The sequence below is a fragment of the Nannospalax galili genome, unplaced genomic scaffold, assembly GCF_000622305.1.
Source record: "Nannospalax galili isolate Female #2095 unplaced genomic scaffold, S.galili_v1.0 scaffold261, whole genome shotgun sequence".
NCBI classification, from domain to species: domain Eukaryota; kingdom Metazoa; phylum Chordata; class Mammalia; order Rodentia; family Spalacidae; genus Nannospalax; species Nannospalax galili.
Window position 1 is genome coordinate 1,173,425 of NW_008345226.1, and position 12,241 is coordinate 1,185,665.

General features: G+C 37.9%; 1 protein-coding gene across 5 annotated transcripts in view; it reads left to right on the top strand.

Moving 5' to 3' along the window:
• The window catches only part of Bbx (BBX high mobility group box domain containing), a 284,258-nt gene that overhangs the window by 247,171 nt on the left and 24,846 nt on the right, over positions 1-12,241 (top strand). For all 5 annotated transcript variants that reach the window (XM_008841418.3, XM_008841420.3, XM_029567518.1 and 2 more), the window contains 3 exons: positions 902-1,910; positions 2,713-2,851; positions 6,058-6,206. In XM_008841418.3, the coding sequence (XP_008839640.1) occupies positions 902-1,910; positions 2,713-2,851; positions 6,058-6,206 (1,297 nt within the window). The remainder of the gene's footprint in view (positions 1-901; positions 1,911-2,712; positions 2,852-6,057; positions 6,207-12,241) is intronic.

Consider the following 12,241-nt stretch of genomic DNA (forward strand, 5'->3'; position numbering starts at 1 on the left):
TGTATGTGAAATTTGGGGGTTTGGAATAAAGAATTTTAAAAGTTGACCAAATTTAGAGCAGGTGTATTTTGATATTCAGAATTTTTCAAGCTCTAGAAAAATGATACTGGTACAGTAAATATATCTTACTCTATGTAATTTATCCAGTACATATTCAAATGCATGAATATTCTGGTAGCAAAAACATATAAACAGCAATAGTAAGTGTGATAAACTGCTTAAGACATTTGTTTCTGTTGGTTCAGGTTCAAATCTGCAGCCAAGTAAGTTCAGATCAGATTGGATTTGCCACCAGATGAGATAAAAGCTAAACAAATGCTTTGTTTTCAGATCCTTCATGTTTTTAGAGCTATCAGCAGGTATAGACCTATAATGTATATAGTATATGCTCAGTAATTGAAACCCTTTGTGTCATGTTTAATGAATCCTCATACCATGCCTAGTTTCAAATGGATAGAAAACATTGCTGCTGTTTTCCTTTTTCTCAGGATCAAACGTGAGAACAGAGTTCAGGGATGATTAAGCATTGCTTAACAGGCATCTATCTTATCTCAGCCTCTTAAAATCCCTGAAATAAGATCCTTATATTTTATAAAGGTCATGGGGCAGTGAGGAGTGAAATGCTGTGCTGCAAAATAGGTGCAAAACTAAGTCGAACTTGAGTCTTTCAACTTCAGAACCCATCCTCTATCATATCTAATTTCCATAGGAAAAGTTACTGATACTGCTGGAAAATGATTCAAAGATATGCTTGTGTAGAGTTTAATGAGGTTAGTTTGGCAGAAGCAAGCAGACGTTCTTATTTTTTTAAAGGGATGTAATTGAAAAGCTAAAACATTTTGATTAAAAAGTAAGGAAGATGTTTGGTGTGTTTCCTCTCATTTTTGCTTTAATTTTTTAGATGTGCCTGGCATCAGAGGGGGTGAAAATGGAAGAAACAAAACAAATTAAAGCAAAAGAATCAGATGTTGGAAGAATTAAAGAACTAGAGAAAGGGAAGGAAGAAAGAGAAATAAAAATGGAGAAAACAGATGAAGTCGGGTTACCAAAGGAAGCAGAATTTGAGAAATCAGCTAAAGAAAATGGAAGAGAGTCTAAGGACTTAAGAAATTTTGAGGAGCTACAAATGGATAATGTAATGGCTATAAAAATGGAAGACCCCAAAGAAATTAGAAAGGAAGAATTAGAGGAAGACCAAAAATATAGTCACTTCTCTGATTTTTCTTACTCTGCCAGTAGCAAGATAATAATCAGCGATGTTCCCAGTAGAAAGGACCACATGTGCCACCCTCATGGAGTTATGATCATTGAGGATCCCTCCGCACTGAACAAACCAGAAAAGACAAAAAAGAAAAAGAAGAAAAGCAAAATGGATCGGCATGGAAACGATAAATCTACACCCAAGAAGCCTTGCAAGAAGAGGCAATCTTCAGAATCCGATATTGAGAGCGTCATGTACACCATTGAAGCTGTTGCAAAAGGAGACTGGGGTGCCGACAAACTCGGAGAAACCCCAAGAAAGAAGGTCCGCACGTCCTCGGGTGGCAAGGGAAGCATTTTGGATGCTAAGCCACCAAAGAAAAAAGTGAAATCAAGAGAGAAGAAGATATCAAAGGAGAAGTGCTCAGACATCACCAAAGAGTCAAGACCTCCGGATTTCCTTGGTATTTCTGCCAGCAAGAGCATTTCTGGTGAGGTGCCAGAGGGTATAAAAGCAGAGCCATTGACCCCCACCGAGGATGCACTGCCACCCAGCCTGTCGGGACAGGCCAAACCCGAGGACAGTGACTGTCACAGAAAAATAGAGACCTGTGGCTCCAGAAAATCGGAGAGGTCTTGCAAAGGTGCTCTTTATAAAACCCTGGTGTCTGAGGGCATGCTCACGTCTCTGCGAGCTAATGTTGACAGAGGTAAGTGACTCTGCAAACTTGAAAAGAATACACAACCCAGCAGAATTTCTTTGTAGGTTGTCCTCAGGCTAGATGTATTCTAAGTAACTGAACCTTTTTGTTTTACTGGTATGGACTGCCTGTTTGAAGGATCAGTATCCAATGGAGCTTTTAGCTTGGTTTTAAACATTGATGCAATTTCCTGAATGAAGCAGATAAATTTGGCAGGATCCTTACCTGTAGGCTCCAGAAGCAAACACCATGTCTGGCCCTTAGAGGTAATCAAACCTCTAATTTAAGTGTTCTTTAAAACATGGTAGCATCTGTAGACTATTTCATATATATTCCTCTATTGTCGAGCATCTGGCTAGGGACCTATTTCTTTCCAGACTATAGTCCAACAAGAGATATGTGGTTCTTAAGTCAGATAATCCCTGAATGAAGAAAACTTGGGAGTACATAGTTCTCCAGGGAATGTCATTTCAGTGACTCTTGGGAAGTATAGAATTAATAGTGTCCATCAGCAAAGGACTCTTCTGCTTTAGCATGTTTCTGAACTAGAAAACAGTGGCAGCTAGCCTGCATCTTGAGTTCTGTAGTTAACCTGTTGAATTTTGACATGACTCCTTAACTTCAGAAATTCTAAGATTCTTTTTTGCAATCCCTTTATTAAAGGTAGTCTAACTTGAATCACTCTGAGGATTGATATTTATAAACAACATTGTAGGAAAGGTGTGGGGTCAAGAAGACACTTGTGAAGCTGCTGAACTAATCTCCCCCAACCCTAATATACTGAACACGTCCTTTCTCTTGAACTTCCTAGGTAAACGAAGCTCAGGAAAAGGAAATTCCTCTGATCATGAAGGGTGTTGGAGTGAAGAGAGCTGGACGTTTAATCAGAGTGGGACCAGTGGGAGCAAGAAGTTCAAGAAGACCAAGCTAAGAGAAGACTCTCTTCTTGGGTAAGTGCGTGTGAGCACAGTCCACCTGCACTGCATACCCTATTGTGGCAAGTTTGCCAGGTAAACATGAGGTACTAGCTGCTTATTTTTGTTTAGTTAGCATTTGGTTCAGTCTTAGTAAGCACTCTAGTGAGCACAAATTAAAGGTAATTACTTGATGCTGCTGTTAATCCACACCTATGAATAACATTTACATTTTAGGTACAGTAACAGTTGTATAGATTTTAAACTCCGGTCCGAGTTTGAATCGAAGTCTGCCACAGAGCAGTAGTGTGATAATCATAAATCCTTTATTATCTACCTGGAATGTAAGATGAATATTACTAGCATATTTATATTTTGCACATTTTATGTCTGTATTTATATTTTAATGCTGTTAATATCTCTAAATATATGTATTTATAAAATAATTTGTGAGCTGGGAAATATGAGGGGATAGAATGATGCTTCTACTTCTAATCTTAATTTATTTAAAATACTTTCTTGTATTCTCAGAAAAAAATACTAGGTTGACAATTCTGATACCCAGGGCATTCAACACATTATGCACTGAAATGTAGTTTGAAATAAGTATGGCACACATCACATAAAATCATTTAGGATGATTGCATGATTAATGGTATGCCAAAGACACTTTATAGCAATCAATAGAAAGCATTTTGTTAGTAAGTTAGGAGAGACAATACTTTATTGGTCAGAAAAATGTCTGCATATTCAATTGTACTGTTTTGAAAATCCTTTGAGATTTTTCATTAGCCTAATTTGAAAAGAATACATTGAATAGAAATAATTCTCTATATTTTTTCAAAAGTGGTTTTAAAGGTATGCAAATTTTATGCACTAGGTATATTGTGTGTGTTTTATTAATAATATTTGCATTTCTATTTGTGGAATAATGTAATACTTTTTCTTGGAAGTAAAGTGTTTTAAAGTTTGGTTAATTCTAAGATTCTAGGGCATTGTAAAGTGGGAAGGTGGAGGCTCCTCGATAATTTATACTGAAATAACAAATATGTTATTTAATATTTTTCATTTCTAATATTTTAAAATCCAAAGTACTTAAAATTAGTTTTATTTACATTATACTTTAAAAATTATTGGAACAGCGGGTGTGGTGGTGCACACCTTTAATCCCAGCCCAGGAGGCAGAGGGAGGCAGACCTCTGCAAGATCCAGGCCAGCCTGGTCCACATAGTGACTTCAGGTGAACTGGGACTACCAGACCCTGTCAAAAAAAGAGAAAGATATGCAAATCTTCCCATTTGTCATTGTCAAATGATACTGTCAAAAGTAGGTTGCCTTAAAAAAAAAAAAAAAAAAAAAAAGTGATCCTTGAGCATTTTAGACAATTCTGTGCATCTTCTGGGACCCCAAGGTTTTGTGAGTCTAAATACCAAACTGAGCTGATAGGGGGAGGCTCAAGGTAGAAGAAGGCAAGTGGTATTGCCTCTCTGTCAGCAAAAACTGGCTTTACTTTGCTCATTGAGTGTTTTATCCTCATTGGAGAGGTGACTCAGTTGGCAAAGGCTTTCTGTGCTAACATGACAACCTGAGTTTGGTCCCTAAAACCAACATAAAAAAAGCCGGTGTGGTAGCGTGCCCTTATAATCCCAGCACTGGAGAGGCAGAGACAGGCAGATACCTGGGGCTCACTGGCCAGCCAGCCTAGCTTAATTGGGAGCTCTAAGTCAAGTAAGAGACCCTGTCTCAAAAGCAAAAAATAGACAGCTCTTTAGGACCAATGCCTGAGATTGTCTGTCCTTTAGCCACACACATACACACACATGTGCTCACACACAAAAGGTGAGCAAGCAGTAAAGCTCTCCAGTAGAACTCTGATGCTTCCATTCTGAGCTGCCAAGTTGTCTGGGCATGTGGTGCATGCCTCTACCAGCACTTGGGAGGCAGAAGGGCTTACTAGAAAATTCTAGCTCAGCCTCAACTACATAGCAAGACCTGTCTTCAAAACCTAGCTTCATTAATTAAACTGCTGTTATAAGATATTTCACCAATCCATGAAAAACAGGAAGCATTCTCTGAAAATCCTTCCCTAAAAAGAGAAGTGGGGTGTATGTGTATGTGTATGTGTATGTGTATGTGTGAGTGTGTGAAACCCAACACTTCTGAAGCTTCTCTCCTCCCCACATGCCTTCCATTTTCTGTCTACCAAGCACAGCAATTTTACAACTTCCCCCGGCTGTCTGCAGTGTACCTCAGTTAGTAATTCTCACTGAATGAAAGCCAGCAGCCAGCCTAGGATCCAGCAGGCATGCTGCCATTGCTGAATGGGGCCCTAGGAGACAGTCAAAGCCAGCACAAGGAGTTCCTGATTTTGCCAGAGGCATTTTTTAAGTTATTTGTGGTTTTCGGTTAAAGCTGCATTGCCTCTCTGTCAGCAAAAACTGGCTTTACTTTGCTCATTGAGTGTTTTATCCTCATTGAATCAACTCATTTTTCTTAGGACTACAATTTTGTATACTTTTAAAATTTGTTTATGTTTTAATCAAACATTGATCAGTAAGTATTAAAACTCAGCTTATAAAACTCCCAGTAGATTAAATTACCAATAAGCTTGCTAATACATGTGCATGCAGATGAATGTTTAGAATGAGAACTGTCAGAATAGAGTATACTTTGCACTCAACTTTATGGTGATTTCCCACCACACGAGTGAAAGAAAATGGTAAATTCCCCCCTTCAAACATTCTAATATTTTAAATATTTCTGTTTTCCTAAAGTGGTTAGAAGACCTGCATGTAACATTACAAGAAAAACTGTATTGGTAAATCTTCTAAAGAATTTCTAAAAAGGTGTTTGTTTAAAATGCTGTAATTCCTAGAGAGGACCCTGGTTTCATATTGAATATTTAAAAATACATTATGGAGCTGAAGAGATGGCTCAGCAGTTAGGAGCACTGGCTGCTTTAGCAGAGGACCTTTTTTTGGAGGCTTAACTCCAGTTCCAGGGAATCCAATGCCCCCTCTGACCTCTATGGGCATTGTACAACACAAGTACACTTACATATATACACTCATACACATAAAATTATCATTTTCTGTTTCAATATTTGATCATGTACTTTCTGATTCCCTTTTTTTCGTTTGGAAAACCATTTTAATTCTGTCTTTTCTTCAGATAATTAACTCTACATTCATTTGTTATAAAGTACTTTGTAACCCTGACCCTAACCCTCTCCCTTTCAATAGCTCTGCAAAGCTGGATGAAGAATTTGAAAAGAAATTCAACAGCCTCCCCCAATACAGTCCTATTGCATTTGACCGGAAATGTGTATCTATCCCAAGGAAAAAGAAGAAGACTGGAAACATGTCCTCAGAACCTACCAAAACCAGCAAAGGTGAGCTGTGTCCTCCGCCTTTCCTTCAGTGCAGTCAGTCTCAGCTGAAGATTAGCTAGAGCAATCAGGTTTAGAAGCGAGGCAGTAGGGAGGAAGACTGAGGTTGCTTTCCGCGATCACCTCGAGTCCTGCCTCCTTCCTACTTTCTTTTCTCCTTAATTCTGCTTCTGTCCTTTGCATTTTGGTTCATACATCTGCCCTTAGAGGTGTAGCCAGACTTTTCAAATGTATTATACAACATGGTCATTGACCTACTGCTCCCCAGATCTCTCATTTAGAAAACTGAGATTTTGTTGAGCAGAGACTGATGACTAATTCTTCTGTTCCTCAAGTGTAAAACAGAATGAACTGTGGCACTGTAAAAACCCTTTTTGCCTGAGAAGCAGACTCTGTTCTTTATTATCAGAATGGACCAAATGAAAGTAAACTGCTTGTTATTCTCCAGCAATGTATTTATTCATTTTATTTGATTTTAGTGCTGTGTTTACATATTAATTTTCAAGAATATCAGCTTCTCCACATCTATATCAGGGAACCAGTTCAAATTACCAGTGTGCCCTGAGTTGATCTCAGCACTCTGTCAGGGACATTCCAGTCTAACAGGGGACTTTTATGGGTATTGGGGCATTTTCAGTGGTCTTCACACCTGGGACCATTGTTGACATTTGTGGAACAGGGTCTGGGTGCCAGGCATAGGCTGCATTCAGGCCACTCAGACACAGTAAAGGATTGCCTACCCAGAGTGGCAGTATTGCTTTCAGTGACAACTTTGCCTTTTGATTTCTCTTTAGGTCTAAAGATTGATCAGGAAAATATTCCTCTAGTTTTCCACACAGACACAAAGACTCCATTCATTGAGCTGCCATCCCATTGAGGGATGGGAAGTAGAAAGGTGAAGGACAGATGTGGCTGAGCTAGAGATGCTTTCAGGTCAAATTCTGAGCAAGATTTGGTAGACACGTTCTTGTAATTATCTTGTGAAAGTGACTATCTTGTCCCTGCTTTGTGTCAAATCAGATTAATTCCCCATTTTATATATTTTATTTAGATAAATCCAATATAAACATTAATGAAGAGAGCCAATTCTGTGAGTTTGGAGAAAATATATAAGGCATACAGACTAAGGAAAATTATGGTGGTTCCCCCTGCCCCCCCCCCAAAAAAAAACCTAAGCAGTTCTGAAAGACCTACAAACCTTTTGGACACTGTAATTGCCACAACCAGAGAGGGTCACTTGTTGGCGTTGCTTTGAGATAGACATCTCAGGATATTATTGATAGGCTTATGAAAGTCCCCCTTCATGATTAATGTCTGGGAGGGGCATAAAAATAATTGTAGAATTAACTGTTTTCCTCTCTGGTTATTACGACATCCAGTGAATAAAGAATTGAGCAGGAAATGCTGCATCACCAGGTTTGCTCACTTGGGAAAATAAAATAGTGTCCTGTTGAGATTTTCAAAGATGGATAGGGATAGAAATAAAGTAGACTTGTTGACAGGTAGGTAGCTGAGCTCCAGAATGGATTACCACATGAAATGACAGTCTTTTGCCCTGGAGATATTTAGGAATAGCATCCCAGTCCATGAGCTCAAAGATGCCAGCTGTCTCCCATAATTCTTGGGTTTAAAGTTGCTGATTAATATCTGACAAGCCAGTAAAATGGAACATGATTGATTGATGTACAAGACACATTCCTTATCCCATTCCTTATAGTTCAAGACATTCATTTTATAGCTGTGAAGTTGGCCAAATTATCTATCAAGGAAAGTACCAATAGATTTATTTTTGTAAAGCTGAAACCCAGAAGTTAAGATCTGTTTTCATGAAACCTTCTCTTGTGTCTTAGTTGTCTCTTACCTGATTCTCCTCCAGCTAGGATTAACAGTATCTCTTTTATTGTGAAATAGCTTTTTGGAACTTTGCATTATGCTTCATACAACATCTTCAAAATTCTTTTCTAATGCCTGTAAGCCTGGCTCTTAATTACAGGCATGGAAAGTCTTCTAAGACTTTTTAGATTCTGCTCTGTGTTCTGTTTCATAGAATAAAAGACAATTAAAATAAAGCCGAAATTAAATAATGTATTCTTTATTTAGCAAACTAAAGAAATAGTATTTGTGACAGATTTGCAATTTGGCATCAGCAGCATCAATGTACTAGACTGTGGGTTATTAATGAAATTATCATACTAGCTGTGCTGTAATTGCCTGATCTTTAGGGGATGGGGGGATTGTGGTCTTAGACTGTAGACCCTTTGCACCTCTGCATAATGAGTTATTCAAAACAAACACTGTATATGACATCATTAGTTCTTTAGTAAAAGAGCATATGTCCATAAGAAATTCATTTTTAATCCCAACAATTTCTCATTTGTCTGTATTTTAGTTTCACCTATATTTGTTGCCATTCAACATTATATTTTCCCTAGTTTATACTTGTAACCTTTTAGGTACCTGCTGGTTATTTATAACTCCCTATATAGAATTTTTCTGAAATTTAGTTTCAGGAAAAACTTGCTATTTATAATTTCATAGAGTTGTGTGTCTCAGAATCATAGTACTTGCTTGAGTTACCACTCTGTTTCCCATTGACCTCCTTCATCAGAACAGCTTTCCATGTTTTCTTGTCTTTTCCCCATTGTCTTTCCATTATCTCTGCCCCATCCCTTACACTGCAAACTTTACAGTGAAAGGATGACACTAGCTAAGTGCCACCTACTACAGCGGGGCTGGACCTGTGTGATGACTCGGGAAAAAAATTTCCTTCATCTTCTAAGAACAAATTCAAACTATCCAGTAAATTGTGGTCCATCTAACTCACCACACAGTTCAGCTGAAGAAGCCAAGTCTGAAATGGTTTTCCTGGTTATCTCTCTAAGTCCTTCCTAGGCATTTTTGAATGAAAGCTTTAAATTATAAATCTAAGTTTAACTGTAACTTCCAAGAGATTTGTTTTGAGAGATTATTTTATATGTACTGATAATGAAGCATTGTTTACAAAGCATCAGAAGTCAAGAGTTCTAGGCAAATAGTAATTTTCAAATGGGAGTAGAGTCTTGTAGAAAAGGCAAAAGGAGTTCAGGTTGGAGTGTTTTGGAGTGTTTCAATTAGGCCCCATTTTAACCCTTGACCTCTCCTCCTCCTTCCATCTTTACACATTTCTTTATCCCTCATCAAATTTTATTTTTTCCCAATCCACACTTATATTTTAAGATTAAAATTAAAAAAAAAAAGTTAAGGGGGAGCTAGAAATGTATCCTAGTGATAGAATACCTGCATAATATACACAGAGCCCCAGGTTGAATCCACTACTGCTACATCCTCCCGTGAAGTGACTAAGATTAAGTTTTTGTTTTTAAACGATACTGGTAATAAAAGAAACAGATTCAAATTAAAAGTAGAAGCCAGAATTCCTTTTGAAGGTGAGCCTTCCTGTAGAGACTTGAATCTGAGAGCCTGAAGTCTGATGATAGCCAGGCTAGCCTGTACTACAAGAAGACCGCAGCTTCTAAGTTAGATGGAATTCTGTGTTTTGCCCAAGAACTAGCTGAGAGTCTTCATTGCCACCAAACTTTCCCAAGAAGGTAGTAACAGCAGTTTGTAAATATAAAAGTTGTACCCAGATAGATCTTTCCTTTTCTTCTTATGTTTATTTTGTATGCTATAATTTTGCAAGAATATACTTTGTTTATATTTTGTTTTTTAATTCTCATACACACTAATGGGTTTCATAATGGCATTTTTACATGTGCTTCCTTTTCTTCATCTTCCTCCCCAAATCTCCTCCCTCTACATGATGCAATCTTGAGTTCCTTAACAAAGCATTTATGTCCAGTCTGAGTAAGTAGCTGCATTACTTAGTGAATCTTAAAATTGTGGCTAGTACACACGCAAACGTACTCAGACCAACAGATCCACATGCCCAGCAGCTGGGTGGAGCACTTTGTTAAAAATTATTCCAAAGGGAGCTGGAGAGATGGTTCAGCAGTCAAGAGCACTTGCTGCTCTTGCAGTGGACCTGGGTTCGATTCCCAGCACCCACATGGCAGCTATGAACCGTCCTTAACTCCAGTTCTGGGGGAATCCAAAGTCCTCTTCTGACCTCCATGGCATTGCATGACATGGGTACACTTACATACATGCAGGCAATACACTCATACACATAAAATAAAAATAATAAATAAAATATTTTTTAAAAAATTATTCCAAAGGAATTTATTGAATCATTAGTTACTCATTACTTATTCATCAAGTAGAAAAATGCCAGCCTTAGACAAAACCGTTTAAATTTGTATTGCTTAAAACCTGAAATTATAGAATCTGAGGAAAAGCTGCTACCAGTGGAGGGATACCTATCATTTGTTGTCACAACAGTTCAGAAGGCAGGTTCACCTAATTCACCTTCCCTCTGAACTTGAAGAATTATAATGCCAGGACAATGCTGATGTGGCTTCTGTGTCACTGCAACTCTTACCTCTAAAAGTCCTCCTTTTCCAGCAAACCTTGGACATTAATGTTGGAGAAAAATTATTGTTAATATCTCTATGATGTTCCTCTTAACTCTTGACTTGTGGCAGGACTCTGCCGTTTTCTGCCCAGCTGTGAAGTTGGAGGGCAGTGCTGCAGAGGAGACTGATACCTTCAGAGCATATGACGTTCTGTTCCAAGTCACAAGTGCAGACCCGAGCCACTTTGCATAGCAGCAGAGGTGATATTACTGTAAGGAAGATGAGGTTGATGCAAATTCTCTCAATCAGTTTGCTAGGGAAAGAGATGGGATGGAAGCCTGAAGTGCACAGCAAAGTGAAAAGCACCTGGCCTTTCCTTTATTTCTAAATGATTCCTCCTAAAACGTTTTCCACTTCCTGTTTCCTACCTTTTTCACTACCATGGACATGTCTATGTGAGTATAAGAAAGGGAAAAAAAGTCCTACTGCTTTCCTTGTATTTTCTATTTACTATACTTTTTGACTTTGTTTACTTTAGACAGCTTGTCAAACACAATATGATGCTGGTGAGCAGAAATAAAATTGTTCATTTATTGACTCCTAAATTGCTGCTTTTTCGTGACTGATTAGATCTTACTCATTACTTTCTTTTCATGGTTGTCACTATCTTTGAAGAAGAAACTGTCATTTGCTCACGGTATTTATAGTTATCATTTGAGGGATGGTTCACAGCAAGGAACTTTTTAAATGTAAGCTTATAGAAGTTCTTCTATATACAAGACCACTATGAGTCCACTTTTCTTGTTAAAATGGACAGTTTTCATCTTTAGCTTTGTCCTGAACTTGTACTTTGCAAATTTCCCAGAGTATGATGGGATCTGAAAGATACACACTTTTTTCTTCATTTCTAACCCATTGCATGTGTCAGATCAGTTTGTGTCTTGTGACTCACTTCTTCATGCCATTTTCCCTGTGAACCAGTCATTTCCTACAAATAAATTCCTAGGGTCTTTATGGTTGTCTCAGAATTGTTTTTCTGTTTTCTGCTTGTTTTCCATGCTGCCTACATGTCCTTCGGGTGCGCCAGCCTGCAGTTGTCTGAGTTTTATAAAGTACAGAGGCAGTGGTTGTAAACAAGTGACAGAGGACACTGGTGATAGTAGTGTAGCATGTACACATGACACATTTCCTTTGTACTTATCACATTTATTTTCTTTTCTCTTGATGCTCACTTTTTCCTAAAGAAGCGAACATAGAAGCATTTTCCATCTCCATTTCAAGCCACTACAACTAATTTAGAAGTGTTTGCTGTTTTTTATTTAGAAGAATAAATTGTTGTGCTCATTAAAAAAAAAAAAAGCATTTGCACAGATTTATGGTATTGGTGGTAACAAACAAATGCGTTTCTTACATACTTGGTGCCAGCCACGCTTTTGGAGCTTCTTTGTTATTTATGAAATCAAAGAACCTTTGTGATGGAGATTACATTATACTGGGAAGACCAGACAATAAATATGCCTAAAATTAGCAAAGTATATTAGTGTTTTAAGGTGAAAACTAGTATGGAAAAAAAAATAGAGAGCAGAT